At 40.3% G+C, this 20359-nt stretch overlaps 1 protein-coding gene across 1 annotated transcript in view; it reads left to right on the top strand.

Annotated features, from left to right (window-relative positions):
* Nucleotides 1–13482, top strand: part of SLC7A11 (solute carrier family 7 member 11) — an 87378-nt gene extending 73896 nt beyond the window's left edge. The window contains exons 11-12 of the mRNA XM_060011875.1: nt 509–686; nt 12690–13482. Of these exons, the coding sequence (XP_059867858.1) occupies nt 509–686; nt 12690–12757 (246 nt within the window). The 3' untranslated portion in view covers nt 12758–13482. The remainder of the gene's footprint in view (nt 1–508; nt 687–12689) is intronic.
* The last annotated feature ends 6877 nt before the right edge of the window (nt 13483–20359 follow it).

The following is a 20359-nucleotide window of genomic DNA, read 5'->3' as shown; positions in this document are numbered from 1 at the left end:
AACATCTATATTAGTGGTTGAATAGGAGTTGGCCTGTTTTATCCCTGTCAGTTCTTATTGTGAATCTCCAACAGAAAATCGATATGCACTGAAAGGCTTTAACATGTAACAAGCAGCCTGTGCTCCTGGCTCTACATGAAAGTGGATTCTAATCATAATTATCAGAGAACCAATCTTTTACAATCAGAAACGTAACTCGTAAAACATAGTGCTTAACTAGTAAAATAGTTCAAACAGAACATCTCTAATGAAACACACTTATTTATCCTTAGATGTTGTTCTACCCAAAGTTTTTTGTGTTTTTTTTTAATTTAAAGGAGTGTGTTTAATATAGTCTCTGTGCCCCATGCAAGAGATTTCGGTACGAAGGTGTGGTAGGATGGTGCCTGTCGCTTGGTCACGTGATCAAGGTGTATCACCTGATCCCATGACTGATGTGCTCATCTTGAATCCACCTTCTGTCTCTTGAACCACCCTTGAAGTGATTTTCTTCTGTGCTGTGTTCCAGGTGCCGCTCTTCATCCCGGCTTTGTTTTCCTTCACGTGTCTCTTCATGGTCGCCCTTTCCCTTTATTCAGACCCATTTAGTACAGGGATTGGCTTCATCATCACTCTGACCGGGGTCCCTGCCTACTATCTCTTTATTATATGGGACGAGAAACCCAGGTGGTTTAGAAGAATGTCAGGTAAGACTTTTAAGCAGTTTCGGGACCTTTTGAGAGACCGTGTTGTAGAAAACCCATCTATGTGTACCTATATAACATGCATGCATTAAAGTGTGAAAATGTAAGTGGGGAAATTGCTAGTTTGAATACGTTACCGTATTCTAATGAGAACGGGTAGAAGAAAAGGCAGGAAGGATGTTGAGGGTAGAGCCGCTGAATCCTTTCAGGATATTGAGTTCCAGTTGCTTTAATCACTTCTTAGGAGAACAAATTTTTAGATAGAATTTTATCAGCAGTTCTGTAAACGACCTAATTGTTCTTCCGAATCCCTTACTAACTTAATTGTTTCTATCCTGGGTTGAACGTAGTTTATTGATTCTGTATGATAACATACTACTTAATGAGTGATATGAGATTTGGTGGGGGGTTAGGTAGAGCCTGCAAAGGGCTTAAATATCATTATTATAACACCACCCTATTGGTGAATCATGGAGGGTCATAAGAACAGCAAGAATGCTCATGAGGGGCCTTCCCCGGTGGTCCGGTGGTTAAGACTCCGCGTTCCGGGCTTCCCTGGTGGCGCAGTGGTTGAGAGTCCGCCTGCCGATGCAGGGGACACAGGTTCGTGCCCCGGTCCGGGAGGTTCCCACATGCCATGGAGCGGCTGGGCCCGTGAGCCATGGCCGCTGAGCCTGCGCATCCAGAGCCTGTGCTCCACAACGGGAGAGGCCGCAATGGTGAGAGGCCCGCGTACCACAAAAAAAAAAAAAAAAAATCAGTAGGTAGGAAGTGTGCTTAGGAACAGCCTCTGTCAAAAGCCTCACCCTCTGTCAGGGGCTCTGCCGGTGACGCTGTTTTCCTCACATCATCGTCTCATTCAATCCTCCCCAAGATCCACGTGTGAACTGGTTGATTTCTATACCCAGATGGGAAAACCAGGGTGCAGGGAGATGGAGAATTTAAGTGTATAGATTTTAAACCATTGAGCTGGGATTTGAACCCACGTATGCTGGACTTCAAATTCATGCTCTTTTTGGATTGGGTAGCTGTGGGAAGAGAGAGAGGGAGAACTTTATCCAGAGGAGCAGATAGGTTCTTGCTGGTGAGGTTGGTGAGTTTAAAAATCCACTTTTTTTCTTTTCATTCATTTTAATTTACTTACTTTGCCATCATTAATTTTTTAAAGCCCAGTAAAATGTTCAGGGAAATTTCTGGTCAAATTATTAATAAATAATGTCAGTGTTACTAAAAATAAAAAACAAACAACTCTGTGTACATATTGCATCTCTAGTGTGCTGCACAAACTCATTTAGAAGCTGGTCATTTAACATAGACATCTGCATCGCTTCTCGGCCTTTTGGCTAAGATCAAGTGTAAAATAGACTTCTGCTAGTACTCTATTAGCTTTTAATTGGTGTTTGATATCTTTAGACCTTATACTATTATTTATACCTGCATTTTGTTTCCTAGCTGGCAACATTATTCCCAGAGGAAGTGTTACTATAAAAGTTAGGTTCTTCAAGGTTTACACAGGCACACAGATTGCCTAGCAGGGTATTTAATCTCTGTGTCTTGTTAGATCACACTGGTTTTCGGTAGAGTATTTTTAGTTACGTTTTATCTGTTGTAGGCAATACATAGAGAGCCTTTGCCGAAAAACAAATCCAAGTCTTGTTAAACAGTATGTACCATTAGGATTGCTCGTTGCCAATGTTCAGGGTAGATTAGTACTCACCACTGTGGGGGGGGGGGGGTCTGTGTCCATCTCAGATCCTGGCTAGAGACAATTAAAACCCCTGAATGCATGGAAAACCATGAGAATTTAGGAAGAAAGAGTGGGTAGCCCTAGAGTTGGACTACAGTGTGAGAGACCATGATGAAAGAACAAATTCCTGTTCTTGCGCACTTAGTAGGCATTTTGTCCTTCCTGTTTGCAGTCAGCCAACTCTAAAAATGCTTTCCTTCTGCTAACATGTGCCTATTTTCTTCCATTTCTTTGCCGGTACGTATCAACTACTGGTTTTCATGCCTGCTCCTTCTTTGATGTTTTTCCATGCTCATGTAGTTGTGAAGTTTTCGGTTATTTTTCTGTCTCCAATGGCGTTTTGCACATCTCCAAGGACTCTAAATGTAGTGTTAGCCATTCGTGAAAGTAGCAGCAAGTCGCAGCCCCATGATGGTTATTTGGTTCTCAACAACGCCATTGAGTCTTACCAGGGAGCGTGGCAATTCTGCCTGGACACTGCGATCATTGTAACCCTTTATCTTTATAGCTGCCTTTTGAGTGAGTTTGCGAAAAGAAACAATCCTCTGTAATTTTGTTTGATTTTCCACTTAGGCAGCATTCTTAAAGTAAAATAAAGAAAATTCATAATATTTATCGCGGCCGTAGCAAGTATTTTCTTAGCCTTTGGCCAAAACAAAACACTCACACACGGACACACAACACAACAGAGTCCTGAGCCATCACCTCGCCTCTTCTCCCAATTGCCTCCTTGTTGTCAGGGAGAAACTCAGTGTAAACTTGGAGCCAGAGAGCCTCTGCTTGGAGCAGTGTGCAGAGTTAACACCAAATTGTTCTGCTGGGGAACATTCTTTAGCCTTGGTCTGATCACTTATTTTCACCCGAGTATACCTGAACAGATCCTCCCTGTGAAATGATAGTTTATCAAAATACATCTTACCAGGGGGGCATCCCTTAAAAAAACACAGGGTCACCGAACAGCGTTCAGAAAACGGAGACAGGCTGCTGAGTTGAGATAGCCAGAGGACGTTCAGAACCCGAGAAGCTGAGAGTTTCAGAGACTTGATGAATTTCTCTGGCCACAGGATGCCAGCATTGAACCACGCTTCATTTGATAGCATTCCTGGGTTGAAAAGAAAATGTGCTCTTAAGGGAATACTCGGATGTGCAGAGAGCTTTTTTCCCCCATCTGTGATGGAGTGTTTAATTCATCTGGGTCGATTTATTTATAGAAACACAAGCTTCTCACCCAAGGAAGAGGGGACAGATACCCCACCGACATACTCAAATTCATGGGGATGCTGGAGCCGGCAAACCCCAGCCAGGGCTCCCCGCAGCCGTTTTCCTCGGCCGCCTCTGTTTATCCGTCCAACCCCATCACAGCTGGGAGTGCGTGGGGTGACTGGAAGTTGGTCCCTCTGGCTCCGGGCGAGTTGGGGAGGACAGCTGTATTTAAACAAAATCTTTAGTGATAACGAATCATACTGGGCAGCACCACAGAATGACTGTTGTCCATCGTGGACAGATTTTGCAAAACCAGAATTCTAAAAGCATGTTCTGCATACAGTATGTCGTGATCAGTTTGTGTATGATGCTCCACTGGAAGCTGCCGCAGGCATTTGACAGACTCTTCACGAAGACTGAGGTGCGATGTTTTACACGAGTTAAGCTTGCCTGCATTTCTTACCAAACCATCTTCACTGTAAGGGTCAAATGGGGCCATGCACGTGAAAAGGTTTTGAAGGCTTTTCCAAAAAAAAAAAAAAAAACGTAGACACTGCAGTTATGATTTCTGGGGAAGCTTGGTTTTGTGCTAATGTTTCATAGGCTTATTCCATTTTGGCTGTAGTTCCCACGCTTGTACCAGGTATGATTGGATAAATCAGATTTTGCAAGGGCAGTAGTTGTTTCAGTGGATTTCCAAAACAACGACTGAACATGGAAGACAAAGCTAAAAATATTTCCATTGCTATTTGGTCTTATAGCTTACATAAGTAAAAACACCAAATGCAGACTCAATGGCTCGACTTTATTTAAAGAAATATTGTCAGGGGGCTGATTATTCCCAAAGCCAAAGGCCCTACATGGGTAGGGATGTAGTTGGAGACCACATGCTCTGCAGCTTTTGGGGGCAAGCAGGAAGCTTCCTCAGAGGCTTACTTGGGTCCACTGAGCACCGCTCTGTGACCCCCATGGCTGTAGATGACCTGGTGGGAAAAGTTGGTAGGACTCCAAAAGCCACTCAGAGCCCAAATCAGTCACTCTGCTCAAACCTCCATCATGCTGAAAATTATTTAAATCTCGAGATCCCAAGAGAGGGCATAAGAAAGCCACACGAGGGACCGTCCACAGGGCTGACTGAGCGTGGAGGTATTACTGGGTGTGTAGAACGAGGAGAGAGGTTCTTTGGCCCCAAAAGTGCTACTGAATGGAAGATTCAAATGGAGCTTTCAGGAAGGAGAATGCCACACGAGCGGAGCAACAGGATCTCTTAAGTTGTTCTCCCTCTGTCTGGACCCCATGCAGTGTTGTGACATGGGTCAGTAAGACGTCTAAGAAAGCTGAGGGCTGCAGAATTACAGAGGCACACTTTCGGAAAAGGCTTTCATTTGGGGCATGCAGGAGTAGATGCTGCATTAAAAAAAAAAAAAATCTCCGTAGACAACTGCATAAATAGTCACATACACGCGTGCGCACGCGCACGCACTCAAGAACGGCCGTCGTTACGGAGACTAGTTCGAGTAGCGACTGCAGGACTTCTCCGGAGAGGAAGGGCTGCAGAGCATGTCACCTTCACCCCACCGCTTTGCAGTTGACCATGGCAGAATTCTTGTTATTTAAAGCTATCAGTTAGTCCTAGCTCCATCTCTGCCCGCAAAAGCCACATCGCCCTTACTGTCGACTGGTATCTACTTTTCCACAGTCTATTTTTCTAGGATAATTCTATCATTTCCCTTTTCTGTAAACATGAACTTCAGTTGCTCTTGAGCACTCCCTTGTGCTCCATGTAGATCTCAATGTCAAGAGTGGGCTGGGACAGAATAGAATTCATTCGAGAAACGTTTACATAGAGTTTATCATTTGCAAGAATGACGCTGGACCCTTTGTAGTGAATGTATATTATAAAAATCAGTGTGCTGAGGAAAACAACTTGGGAACACTGTTAGAAAATAAAGGATGAAAAAACGTGCCTTTTTTAGTGGCATTAAATATTGCTGGGAAGGGACTCTTACAGATGACAAGTCATAAAAGAGGAGAAAGATGGCCTCTCTGGATGAGAGATGATGTGGCTCTGAGAACCATCAAGACAATAGGCACCAGGGGCTTCAGGACCAGTAACAGTTTGAAGAGGTTTTGTGGAGACCAATTACAGAGATAAGAGGTGGACAAGAGCTAATATCTCAGGAAAGTGGAGTCACAGGGTTCTAAGACTGTCGAGATAAAATGACTGTAGAAATCAGCTAGCCCAGTGACCCCTGCACTTTAGTGTCTATCAGAATCACAGATTTATGGGCCCTACCTTCAGTTTCTGATTCAGTAGGTCTAGGATGAGGCTTCAAAGTTGTATTTCTGATATCTCAGATGATTCTAATGTTGCTGGCCTGGGGATTATACTTTGAGAACCACTGATCTAGTCCAAGACCCTCATTCTTCTTTATTTATTAATTAATTTTTAAATTAAGAAAAAACGGACCTATAACATCGTGGAAGTTTAAGGTGTAGGAAGTGTTGATTTTGATATATTTATATATTGCATTAGATAAAACACAGTAGCGTTAGCTGGCACCTTGACAATGTCTTTATCATGGTAAACATCTTTTATCATTTGTTGTTCTTGAGAACAGTTAAGTTATAGTCTCTTGACAACTTTTATAATACAGTATTGTTGACTATAATCTCCAGAACTTATATATTTACTAGTTGTACGTTTGTACCCTTAAACAACATCTCTTTAATTTCCCCACCCCTCCAGCCCATGGTAAGCACTCTCTGCTTTCACAAGTTCAGTTTTTTAAGATTCCACGTATAAGTGACATCATACAGTATTGTCTTTATCTGTCTAACTTATGTCACTTAGCATATGTCTTACAAGTCCACCCATGTTGTTGCAAATGCAGGATTTCCTTTTTCCTCATGGCTGAATAATATTCCAGTTGTGATATATATACCACATCTTCTTTATCCATTCATCTGTTGATGGACACTTAAGTTATTTCCTTATCTTGGCTACTGTGAATAATGCTGCAGTGAACATGGGTGTACAGACATCCCTTTGAGATACTGATTTGAATTCCTTTGAGTACATACCCAGGAGCGGAATTGCTGGATCATGCCTACCATAGTTCAATTTTCAATTTTTTGAGGAACCGCCATACTGTTTTGCACACTGGCTATACTGATTTACATTCCCGTTAACAGTGTATAAGGGTTCCTTTTCCTCTACATCCTCACCATTTGTTATCTCTTGTCTTTTTGATAAAAGCCATCCTTTTGCTAAGGTGAAGGTGATATTGTGATTTTGATTTTCATTTCCATGATGATTAGTGATGTTGAACACCTTTGCATAATACCTCTTGGCCATTTGTATACCTTCTTTGGAAAAATATCTATTCAGGTCCTTTGCCAATTTTTAAATTGGATTATTTTCTTTTTTGCTATCGAGTTGTGAGTTCTTTTTATATTTTGGAGAGTAGTCCCTTATCAGATGTATAGTTTGCAAATGTTTTCTCCCATTCTGTAGGTTGTCTTTTCATTTTATTGATTGTTACCTTTGCTATGCAGAAGCTCCTTAGTTTAATGCAATTACACTTATTTATTTTAGTTTCTGTTGCCTGTGCTTCTGGTGGCTTATCCAAGAAATCATTGCCTAGACCAATATCAAGGATCTTTTCCCCTATGTTTTCTTCTAGGAGTTTTATAGTTTCAGATCTTGCATTTAAATCTTTGATCCGTTTCAAGTTAATTTTTGTGATTGGCATGAGGTAGGGGTTCAGTTTCATTCTTTTGCATATGGATATCTAGTTGTCCCAGATACCATTTATGGAGGAAACTGTCCTTTCTCTATGGTGTGTTCTCGACACCCTTGTCAAAAATTAGTTGACCATATATGTGGGAGTTTACCTCTGTGCTCTCCATTCTGTTCCACTGATCTGTATGCCTGTTTTTATGATAATACCGTACTGTTTTTTTTTTAAGATTTATTTATTTATTTTTGGCTGCATTGGGTCTTAGTTGCGGCACGCAGTCTCTTCATTGTTGTGCACAGGCTTCTCTCTAGTTGTGGCGTACAGGTTTTCTCTTCTCTAGTTGTGGCACGCAGACTCCAGAGCGCATGGGCTCTGTAGTTTGCAGCACTCGGGCTCTCTCCTTGAGGCGCGCGAGCTCAGTAGTTGGGGGCGTGTGGGCTTAGTTGCCCCACTGCACGTGGGATCTTAGTTCCCTGACCAGAGATCGAACCCACGTCCCCTGCATCGTAAGGTGGATTCTTTACCACTGGACCACCAGGGAAGTCCGCATAATGTTTTGATCGCTATAACTTTATAATATAGCTTGAAATCAGGTATTACAGTACCTCCAGCTCCGTCCTTCTCTCTTAGGATTACTTTGTGGCTCTAAATAAATTTTAGAATAGTTTGTTTCTATTTCTGTGAAAAACGTCAGTGGAATTGTGATCAGGATTGCATTGAATCTGTAGATCACTTTGGGTCATATGAACATTTTCACAATATTACTTCTTTCAGTCTAGGAACATGAGGTATCTTTCCATTTGTTTGTGTCTTCTTCAGTTTCTTTCCTGAAAGTCTTATAGCTTTTAGTGTATAGGTCTTTCACCTCCTTGGTTAAATTTATTCCTAGGTATTTTAATTTGTTTGATGCTATTGTCAATGAGATTGCTTTCTAATTTCTTTTTCAGATAATTCATTGTTAATATATAGTAATACAACTGATTTCTGTGTGTCAATTTTGTATCCTGCAATTTTACTGAATTTTTTTTATTATTTCTAACAGTTTTTTAGGGGTCTTTGGGATTTTCTATATAAGATCATGTCATCTGTGAACAGAGATCATTTTACTTCTTCCTTTTTTTTTTCTTTTTTTGCGGTACGCGGGCCTCTCACTGCTGTGGCCTCTCCCGTTGCGGAGCACAGGCTCCGGAGGCGCAGGCTCAGCGGCCATGGCTCACGGGCCCAGCCGCTCCGCGGCATGTGGGATCTTCCCAGACCGGGGCACGAACCCGTGTCCCCTGCATCGGCAGGCAGACTCTCTACCACTGCGCCACCAGGGAAGCCCTTCCTTTTTGATATGGATACATTTTACTTATTTTTCTGCCTAATTGCTCTGGCTTAGTACTATGTTGAATGCATCCTTGCGTTCCAGAGATAAAACCCACTTGATCATGGTGAGTGATCCATTTAACGTGTTGTTGAATTTGGGTGGCTAAAATTTTGTTGAGAATTTTTGCATCTGTATTCATCAGGGCTATTGGTCAGTAATATTCTTTTCTTATAGTGTCTTTGTCTGGACTTAGTATCAGGGTAATGCTGGCCTCATAAAATGAGTTTGGAAGTGTTCCCTCTTCTTCATACTTTCATATCTTTTCATGCTACTGATTAGCATATTTTGGTTTCAGCTTAAAGAACTCCTTTTAGCGTTTCTTGCAGGGCAGGTCTGATGACTACAAATTCCTTTAGCTGTTGTCGACCTGGGAAAGTCTTTCTCTCTCCTTCCTTTCTATAGGACAGCTTTTCTGGGTGAAGTATTCTTGGTGGTAGTTTTTTTTCCTCTGAGCGTTTTGAATATATCATCCCATTCTCTCCTGGTCTGTAAGATTTCTGCTGAGACGTTTGCCGATAGGCTTATCAAGATTCCCTCATATGTGATGATTCTTTTATGTCTTGCTGCTTTCAAGATTCCCTTTTTGTCTTTGATTTTTGAGAGCTTGACTATAATGTCTCAGTGAAGTGAATGTCTCAGTGAAGACCTCTTTGGGTTGAATCGGTTTGGAGATCTTTGAGCTTCTTGTACCTTGATGGCTGTATCTCTCCCCAGATTTGAAAATTTTCGGCCATTATATGTTTAAATAAGTTTTATGTCACTTTCTCCTTCTCTTCTCCTTCTGGGACTCCCATAATATGGATAATTTTTCTTTTGATCATGTTCCACAGTTCATGCAGGCTTTCTTCTTTTTTATTCTAATTTCTTTATTCTCCTCTGAGTGGAAAATATCAAGAGGTCTGTCTTGAAGCTCCAGGATTCTTTCTTGTGCCTGATTGAGGCTACGCGTCAAAGCTATTACATTTTTCATTTCATTCATTGTATTCTTCTCCAAATTTTCTGATTTTTTTTTAACGGGTCCTATTTCTTTGTTGAATTTCTCATTTTGTTCATATACTATTCCAGAGTTCATTGATCTGTCTGTGTTCTCTCACATATCACTCAGCTTCCTTCAAATCATTATTTTGAATTCTTTCTCAGATTAGTCACAGATCTTTATTTCCTTAGGGGCAGTTAGTGGAGTGGTATTGCATTCCTTTGGTGATGTCATGTTTCCTTGCTTTTTCATGTTTCTGATGGGTTTGTGTTGATATCTGTGCATTTGCGAATGATGTCACCTCTTCCAGTCTTTTCAGACTGGCTTCAGTAGGGAAAGACTTTCACCTGGAGGTGGCTGTTAGCGCACCTGCTGACTGGGATGCAGTGTCTTTGGTTCCCGAGAAGGCACAGCGATGTAGTCTCTGTGCCACTCCACTGGTTGAGGCTGAAATTGGCCAGACTGTGGGGTTCTTATATGGCTAAGGCTGCAGAGGACCCATAGGTGGCAGGTAGGGCTATTGGTATCTTCAGAGGCTAAGGCTGCTGACATCTTCCCGCGCTCCTCTACTTTTTTGCTCTTGGAAGGAGCCTCTGAGGACGCCCCTCCTGGTGCCTGGTCTGATGTGCTGACACCCAGAGTTCTCAGAGCAGCATTGGAACTGAGGTCCGGGGATCAGGCGCACGTGGAACTACCACAGTGCCAGGGTCCTGGAGCACAGCCACACTGTGTCTAGGGCATGGACATGTGCAGATATCCTATGGAACTGGTACTGGGGTCTCAAGGGCTCACTACTGTGACTTGTGCTGGTGAAAGGGAATATGGCAGTGACGGGGGCCCTGGGATGACAAGGTGCGGTGGTGGCTTGGGCAGAAAAGGCAGAGTGCAGTGGTAGCCCAGCCTGGGAATGGTAGGTCAAAGTCTGACCTCTGCCCCCACCCCTCCCACCGCCCGCTGGGAGCGCTCACAGGATAGCAATAGTACGACTCCGGTAGTTGTTAAAGCCGTGTGTTGGGACTCAGGGAACTGGGCACAGGGTAGTGGCAGCAAGCCCTTGGCAATGACAGTTCAGAGCCGCCACCTGGGATGGGGGGTGAAGTTCAGGGCGGTGGTAGCCTGGTCCCAGCCTCCGTGGGTCAGAGTCCTGACCTGGAATCTGAGGGGCGGGGCTCAGGGCAGCGGTGGCACCGCTGGCAAAGATGGCTCAAGAGCCTCGATCTGGGATGGAGGCGGAGCTCAGGGTAGAGGCAGCCCAGTCCCAGCAATGGAGGGTCTCAGCCTTGACCAGAACTGCCATGGGGGTGGGACTCAGGATAGTGGCTTTGCCCTTAGCAATGATGAGTCAGAGCCAGGACCTGGGACCTGGGAGGCAGTAAGAACTCATCTCAGCAATGACACTTCAAAGTCTTGACCTGGGATGGGGCGGGGGGGTGAGGCACAGGGCAACAGCCAATTCGGGCAGCCAAAGCACGACTTGGGACCCAGGAGGCACGGCTCAGGTCAGGGAGATTGCCTCGGTAATGGTGGAGCAAGGCCCCAACCTGGGGCTGGGGTGGGCAAAGAGCCATGGCAGCTCTGGTGTCCTCTGTGGAGATGTGCTGTGGTACCCAATGTGTGAGAGGCGGGCAGAGCAACAACTGGGACCCCTGAGGGCAGGTCTCACCTCAGCAACACCTCCAGCCTCTGGGAGCAGATCCAGAAGAGGGGGGTCCTACAGGCTGCTCCACCAGCTAGGGTCAGCGTCGCTGAAGACTGAGAGACTCTTGTACCCAAAGCTGCAGACATCCACAGTGGCGAGGCTTGCTGTGGTCCTTCTGCTCTCCTTCTCCCCATGTGGTGACCTTCCTGAGAGGATTCCTCCTGGTGCCCAGCAGCTCCCGACTGGGGGATGGGGTGATGGGGACAAAATGCTTCCTTTGCTTTTGTCTGTGGCCATCCTTGATTTTTGAGCTCTGCCAGGTGTTTTGCTGCTGCTTCTTTGTTGTCTAGAGCTTTCCCTGAGCTGTTTTCTTCCATCTGTAACTGTTTATTGTTCTTGGTTTTCTTTTCTGTTTGCTTGTTTTGGGGGGTGGGGGACCTCCCGGCCCTCCGTCTTGCTGACATCACTCCCAAGTCCCCCCCATTCTATAGAGGAGGCAAATGAGGCCCTAGGAGATAAAATGTTTTGCTCAATAATACACTACAAGTTTGAGACTGGAAATTATATTCTGATTCTTCTGATTTTGCTGAGGAGTTGGATGTACTCTCATAGGTGCAAAAACAACAAACCAATTTAGACTCAATATGAAGTATATTTTTGAACATTTATTTATATCTTGGTCCTATTGTCTCAAAATATTTTCAGCCTCCTGGTTTGGGAATAAAAGTCCTTATCTGAACGCAAAATACTAATGTATTTTTTTTAGTAAATTTTATTTTTTTATTTTCGGCTGCATTGAGTCTTCATTGTTGCATGCAGACTTTTTCTAGTTGTGGTGAGCGGGGGCTGCTCTTCGTTGCGGTGCGCGGGCTTCTCATTGCTGTGGCTTCTCTTGTTGCAGAGCGCGGGCTCTAGGCACGCAGGCTTTAGTAGTTGCTGTACGTGGGCTCAGTAGCTGTGGCTCGTGGGCTCTAGAGGGCAGGCTCAGTAGTTGTGGCACACAGGCTTAGTTGCTTCGCAGCATGTGGGATCTTCTCGGACCAGGGCTCGAACGCGTGTCCCCTGCATTGGCAGGCGGATTCTTAACCACTGCACCACCAGGGAAGCCCCGGTATTAATGTATTCTTGCTGAGAAGCCATCATGGGAAGTTACAGAGGTGACTAATAAATTAATTGAGCATGATAGGATTCTAATGAAATAAGTAATTCTTGAAAGAGATAGGCGGTTGTGAGTTTTCAATATTCAATCCCAAATAATTTGCATTTTGCTGTTTTTATGCATTTCTGATTTCTGTGCATTTTAAATTTCTCTTCTTTATTTCTTTGTAGACATTACAACCAGAACATTACAAATAATACTGGAAGTCGTACCAGAAGAAGATTGTCATAAATTATAAATTAATGCATTTGCAGTCTTGGCAATTCATCCTTGGCTTTGTTTCTGCCCAAAGGGCTGAAACAAAAAATGGATCTTCTAAGAAATTTAGTTATTACTCCATGTGGTTATAGAACGCTGATATGCAATTATACCATAAGTTCACATGATCATTGAGTCCCTGATACCTACCTGTTGAGGTTAGGAAAAACGACTACAGAATGGAAATTACTTTAGTGGTCTTTCTCTATAACATATCTTATGGCTAAGAACCTTCAGACTGAAAACTGAGATGTTTTCTTTAATATGGGTTTTGTAAAAACAATTTTTATATACTATAGATAACTGTACTGTGAAAATTGTTTTCTACTCTTCTGGGGAAAACAAAAAAGTGTATGTCATCATTATGGACAGAGGAAAGAAAGAAATTTATTTTACATTGGCATTGCATTGCTTCCCACAGATATCAACTTAGATATCATACATGTTTTAATGGATTATACCCAGAGCATTTTGAAAAAGAAAAAAAGCTTAGGGGTATGCCTAATTGTGATGAATACATTAAAGAAGAGTTTCTAGGGGCTATTGTTTATGAGGCAAATCCAGGAATTATGTTTAAGTAAAAAAAATGCTTGAGAATTTATTATGTTAGGATTTTTTTCACTCATTATCAGGAAGCTCCGTAGTTACGTGCCATTTGTTTTCATGGCAGCCTAATTGATCAGGAGAGGATGTAACGCCTGTCCTAGAGCAAAACAAAAGTCAGTTTGGTATTAAATCCTCTTAAGCATGATCATGTGTTTCACTAATAATTTACTCTTTGATAAATACATCTAAATATGTGCATTTTTAAATCTTCAAGTTATAATATCAACAGGAGACGGAAATCACCAAGAAAGAAAATGCCCAAAATACTATGCCCAACTCTATAGTTCTACATACATTGTTAGTGTTTCTGAACATTTTTTAAAAATCTCATAGCTGTTTTTACATGAATTAATGTAATGAATTTTGATGAATTGGTGAAAATTGATGAATTTTCATCAATGAAAATTGATGAATTTGGTGATGAATTTTGACAGTTTTACGTTTTCTTTGTACATTTTATATTGTTAAAATATCTCTTTGGACAAAACTGTCCAGATCAATTAGGAAAAGACTTATATTTACATAAAAATTAAGGAAGAAATGTCACTGCTAAATAAGATTTACAACTGATGTTTCTAAGAATGTTTCCATTTCTCTCTCTAGGCTTTAATTTCCTGACAAAGTAAAAGAGATAACTGATAAATTCACTGAAAGAAACTGTACATGAAATGTATATATTCAGACAGGTATTTACTATGCTGGGTTTAGAAAATACTGTGGAATTTTCAAATAAGAATAATATAATGATGAAATTTGTTAACCATTATTTACTTAAGTCTCAGAGTAAATAGTCATGGCCAGAATTTTTTCATTCTGTAATTTTTGTCCATTTGAAAAGAAGAATTTTTGGAAGAATTACACTGACTCAAATCATTAAGAGCAGATATATAGAGTTCATAGACAGTTGATCAAAGTAGAAATGATGATAATTTGAGGCAATTTCAATTAATTAATTTTCAATTCATTAATTTCAATTTCAAAATTTAATTCAGTTAATTAAATTTCATTCAATTAAATTTCAATTTAATATCTATCTGAGATTGAAATTTTGTCAGCCAAACGTAGTGTTTGGGTCTTTAAGTGAATTTATAAAAATTCCTTCCTTTTTCTCTTACCATGGATTTTCAGAATTTGATCTGTAGTCTGTACAGCTTATATCCATTTGTCTACATCTGTCCCCACTAAATTGTTGCTATCGGTGAAAACAGATTTGCTTTATATTCTTGTTTACAGTCTAGGCCCATGTAATCTAAACCAGCAAACTCTCCTGGAATTGTTTTTTTCCCCTAATGAAAAAAAAAATGGTAAAGTCTCATGGAGAAGTTTGTATAGTTACTGATTAATTCCTGAGGTTAATGTGGGAGATAGGTCTCCTGATTTTAGTTATTTTAGTTTTAGTTCTAATTTCTCTTTATGTCATTATACAAGCTAACTAGATTACATATTCATTATTATTTTCATCATTTTAAAAAATGATTTTTGCATTGTTAAATTTCTAATGCCATTGTAGTACCATTTTAACCAGATGGAAAGTCAGTCAGTAATTTTTTTTTTTTTTTTGCGGTACGTGGGCCTCTCACTGTTGCGGCCTCTCCCGTTGCGGAGCACAGGCTCCGGACGCGCAGGCTCAGCGGCCATGGCTCACGGGCCCAGCCGCTCCACGGCATGTGGGATCTTCCCGGACCGGGGCGCGAACCCACGTCCCCTGCGCCGGCAGGCGGACTCTCAACCACTGCGCCACCAGGGAAGCCCAGTAATTTTTTTTTAAAGCGATGAGGATTAAGTTGTATTTCTACTTATCCTTAGGATACATCATGACAAGATACAGGGCTTCTGTAATCATTCAATAGTCGTAACATTTATTTGGAATGGTATTATGTCAAGCAGATTCTAGTTTGAAAACTCTCTTACACACTTTTATATGTATATATTTTTTTATGCTAAGTAATTTTTTCTCATATATTTAGGAAAATTTTTTCTCATATATATTTTTCTCATATATCGAACTGTTAGATGTGATACATTTGTACCAGTGTGCATATTCAAATGTTTAAATACATTTTATCAGTTTATTGTAACACAAAAAAGTAAAAGTAGCCAATATAGTTTACGACGGCTAATACACTATTTTCAAATGTTCCGCTCTTTTGGTGCATAGATTCTCAAGTATTTAAATATGAATTTAGTAGATCTAGTAAAGACCTCCAAAGCTAAAACAATTTGCTAGGAGAAATGGAGTGATTCTCCTTAATAATTATGAATATTTCAGTAAACGTTTTTGACCCCTTTTAAAAAATATTAGACTAGTTTTCTGAGATTTTTCTAAGATTGAATGAAGAAAACTGACTATTATAACTGGTGTCTTGGTCAGCTAGGAGTAGACCCTCTTCTTATCTTTCTTTAGGAGATTAAAGATTTGCCCTAGAAAAGATGGCTGACTCCAGCGCCAAACATAAACGTTAGATGTGTGTATGCACACATTTGCATACGTGCTTATACCGTATCTCCCCTGCCTCTGCTGGCACAAAAATAGGACAGATTATTAAATTACATTTCCAATTCACGGCAGTTTCTCTAACACTAAGATATCCAAGTTGAAACAAGTTTCTACATTGTTTTATGTGTCTGGTACAGTTGTTTCCCCAGTTGCTATTTGATATATCATCAGATGGTTAACATGAGTATAATTACATAACTCAATAGAATTCTATGTTGAACTGAATCAGTCTTCAGGAAACTTATTATCTCTATTTGAGATGAATGTAATGCTAACTGAGAAAGGGAGCATCTTTGACCTATAGCTGATTCCTTATAATTGAGGAGTGGGTTATGAAAAGATGGAAAACTAAAGGTCAGAGTAGCAGGAAATGAACGGTAGTATGTGATTGGAGGGAACGATATTTTGGTCTAACTTATTATGCAATATAATCAGAGAAATATTAAAAATTAACTGTCTGCTGTACACAGGGACTTTGATTATGCCCTTGTGAATCCCCTGAAAGCTAATGAAATGTAAGCTTCAGTGCCCCTTACTTAGACATGCCCTTTCCTAGGTCCTGTACCTAATTTTTCATTAGGAATTTTGTATTACGTTTCTTGAACGTTAGCAAAATTATATATACTTCTGGCCCTAAAAAAATCTGCATCTGTCCCTGTGAGAAAGGTCAAAGTACTCCCATTACTTTATCTATTAGAAATAAGCGTGGGGTATTTGTAGGATATATTTTTAAGTAGTAAAGTTGTGAGTTAATTGAAATATCTCTATATAACTAAGTGGCTTTCTCATAGTACATATTATATGTGGTATATAAGGAGAGAGTTTCACTTTGGACATATTTTATGTGTCAATTCTGAATGATAGAAGAACAATGAATGGGATTTTAATTGTATCTCTTTTTCTTAGTTTGGAAAGAAATAGAGAGAGATTTGAAATTTGAATGCAGAGGAGTCAAGAAATTTGATTTTAGTTAAATAAAACCTTGTTTCATTTCACCCTACGTGATATGCTGTATGTTGGTGCTGATAATGTTTACAGAGCTACATTTTCCGTAACCATTCGAAGTCAGGAATTAAAGCATGGCGTTGTGTGACTGACAAGAAGCTCATGGTGGATATAAATTAGAGTAGATAGAGTCATCTTAGCAGCTTCTGTTTACATTATTTATATATATAGGTAAAAGAATTATTACCTATAAATGTATTTTAGGTTAATTTCCCCATAAACAGTATTTTTAATTTATCTCAATATATATAATACCTAAAAGTGTAACCTCTAGGTATTATTAGTACTGTACTTAAAAAGATATTTTAATAGCCAGTTTTGGGAGTTAATCCTTCTTTTTGTCGCATTTTTCAAATCAGTTGGAGTCTAAAAATAAATGCTTGGTCTATTTTTAGGTCTGATAACAAATTCACAGAGGCATACATCATGGTCTCACAGAAAGTTCACCAGTTTTCCATATGTTGTGAGATAATTGCCCGTCCCTACAATCTCGTCAGGATAATAACTTGATCTTTCTGAACCGGTTCTCTGTTTCCTTCGAGTTAATCACATGGTTCCCTGTATGTTTTATTTTTTTGACATGATATTTTTCAAGATAGGAGTGAGTCTTCATTTTATACAATTGCTTGATATTCTTAGCCTGAAACTACCACTCCGGTTATGCCCTTGTGTGTGTCCCTGCCCCCTTCTCTCTGTTACCGTTGGCTTTAAAATGTCAGTGGAAGATGGTTACAGTCTCCAGACAGTTATCTGTTACACGTGTGCATTTTGGCTACTTGGATCAAGGGTACCTTTATAGATCAATAAGTGCCTTAACAGTTTTATAGATAATCTCTCAAGAAACTGTGGAGCATTTAGGTGTCTAGCAGCCGTACAGATGGACGCACTGTTTTGAAAGTGAGCATACTTTTTTCCCTCAACATGTACACTACTGATTTTATTTTTAAAAGTATGACTTTCAAATGAATTAATTTCTTGGTTAGAAGACTTGCCTCCCGAATCCTTATTACCTCTTGTGGAAGCCTCTAAAGGCCATGTTGAAAACTGGAGAGGAAAAAAAAAAAAAAAAAGACATGCACAGTTATCTCTTTTGCAGCAGTGACTGTATTTTGAGTCCTTTGTGCACCAGGGTATTTTGTACAGCGTCTTGTGGGAAGACAGATTAGGCCTTTGGTTGTTACAGCTGTATAACCGGTTGGGTTGTGATTGGCCTGACTGAACTGAGGATTGTGAAGTTAGAGCCCACTTATTCCTACTGATTAATATTCTTCTGCGCACGCTCTGAAGCACATTCAGAGCGCACCAGGAGGCGATGCAATGTGGTTCCCTGGTTTGAGGTTTGAGCTGTCTTATTTTAAAGCATGTCTGAATTCTTTTTTTCCCTAGCATTTCTCCTTCATTCCAAATTTCCACTTACTGACTAATGGAATATAAAGTAAAAATACTTTGGAGAAGTAAAACACAGATTATTTCAAATGAGCGTACGCTTATAACAGAATAGAAATGATCTATGTTAAACTACTGTGTATGCTAATTACTTCAGACACTACCACGGGGCACTTTTAAATTGCTCTGGAAGCAAAAACAGTACATATAACTATGGTTAGCACACAAGCCCCCTGCAAAGATTTTAAGTAGTCTGGGATTCTTTTTTTTTTTTTTTCTTTTTTTTAAGTCTGGGATTATTTTGATCCTCTTTTTGGAGAAATTTTTTCCTTTTGGTTTTTCCTTGTGAATGTTGTTACTACTGCTTTAAATCTAGAACTTAACTGTTGATACTTAGTATCTTGAAAACAGGGTTCATCTTTTGACAGTATCCATCTGTGTTCAGAGAGTGGCATATCACCTTACTCTTGCTTACTGTGGACACAGACATTTGCCCCAAATTTCTGTCTTTTTGTAGATGGATTGCAGCACAATAGTAATGAATTTTCAGGGGTACCTTTCAGCATTTGGGGAACTTTGCGAACAGAAGCATCAGATGTGTTTTAAAAAAAAACAAACAAAAATTGCTTATTACCATGTAATGCAGTGTCTTCTCTTGACGCCAAACTGGTGAACAAACGTGTATTGATAGAATTGTTTCACTGATGCTAAATGTTGACTACCTGCAGTTTTATAATAAGTGCAAGTCACAGAGAGGCAAGACAAATGGCTTCTTGTACTGAATGCTTCGAGAACTTAATTTGTCCTAATTTTCTGACAAAGATTTGACTCTGGGTTTCAGAGAGCTTGGTTTTTACTTATCAGAGAGCAGATTAGATGGTAGTGATGTACTGATAGACACGGTTTTCAGTTATTGACTCAGAATTCATCTCAGGATGAATCTTTGACGTTGTTTTATTGTCTGTATATCTGTATTGACTTTATTAACATGGGTTTAGCGAGCTCTGTGCTAAAATTTGACCTGGTAGCAATAATTTCTTTTTCAACTATCAAGGGGCAGAAAAATCCGTATGTATTGTAATGTTCATTAACATATTACTAGGTACTATACATGAATGTATTTCAGTGCTTTTCACAGTCTATGGTAAGCTTCAGTAATACGTGCCAATGCAATCAATTTACCCAGTGGGAAAGCAGTCCGGTTATCCTGAAGGGCTGTTCTGGCAGCTGTCTCTGATCTGTGCTTAGATTGTCATTTATAGACCAGCTATATCCATTAACTTGGATCTGGAATGGGTTCATCATGACCTTGGACCATTCATTGTGAGTAGGGGCGGGTGCGCTTGCGGGGCTGCTCTAAAATACAGGAACAAGAAGTTCAGCTGAGGGAGAGGGAGGCCTGACATCCTACACGGTCCTCATCTGTGGTGGGGTCTCTTCATCTTAGCATCGTGATAATGCAACTCAGTAAATGGGATTGTGCTATTTTATACAAATTTTGCACAATATCTTCTATTGCTAAATTCTTAAAGAGCAACATTTCTTTTCTGTATCTACATTCCAACCATCTTAGAAGTACTAAGATAATTAACTATGAAAATATAAATGGTGCCAAGGGACTTTCATCTGTGGACTGTGCTGTTTCTTAGGGTTCTGTGGCACTGATGCCTATACCAGCATGTGATATGTGACATAAAATGGGTTTTTCTACAGCTTAATGATTTCCCTCCAGGGAGGGTTCTGGTACAGCCATCACACTGCCAGATGGTGTTTACGGGCTATTTGTGTGAGTGGTAAGATGCTATGAAATAAGTGTGATTTCATCTGATGGAAACTCTTGTGTTTTTGTATGGAATAGATTTTGGTGCAATATGACGTCACTCAATGTTGCATTGAATTTAATTTCAGTTGTATTTATGTATACGTATACCTGTCATGCTTCTAGTTGCTTCAACCTTTGTATATATATTTTTGTACATATTTTTAGTAGAAAACATTTGACATGGAAGTTAAATAAACATTTGATAGTTTACCTAATAAAAACCACGTTGTGTTTTTGGTTGTTTTTTGTTTGTTTGGTGTTCTTTT

The sequence above is a fragment of the Delphinus delphis genome, chromosome 5, assembly GCF_949987515.2.
Source record: "Delphinus delphis chromosome 5, mDelDel1.2, whole genome shotgun sequence".
NCBI classification, from domain to species: domain Eukaryota; kingdom Metazoa; phylum Chordata; class Mammalia; order Artiodactyla; family Delphinidae; genus Delphinus; species Delphinus delphis.
The sequence above is the reverse complement of the archived record's forward strand: the minus strand, read 5'-3'. Positions and strand labels throughout refer to the sequence as shown.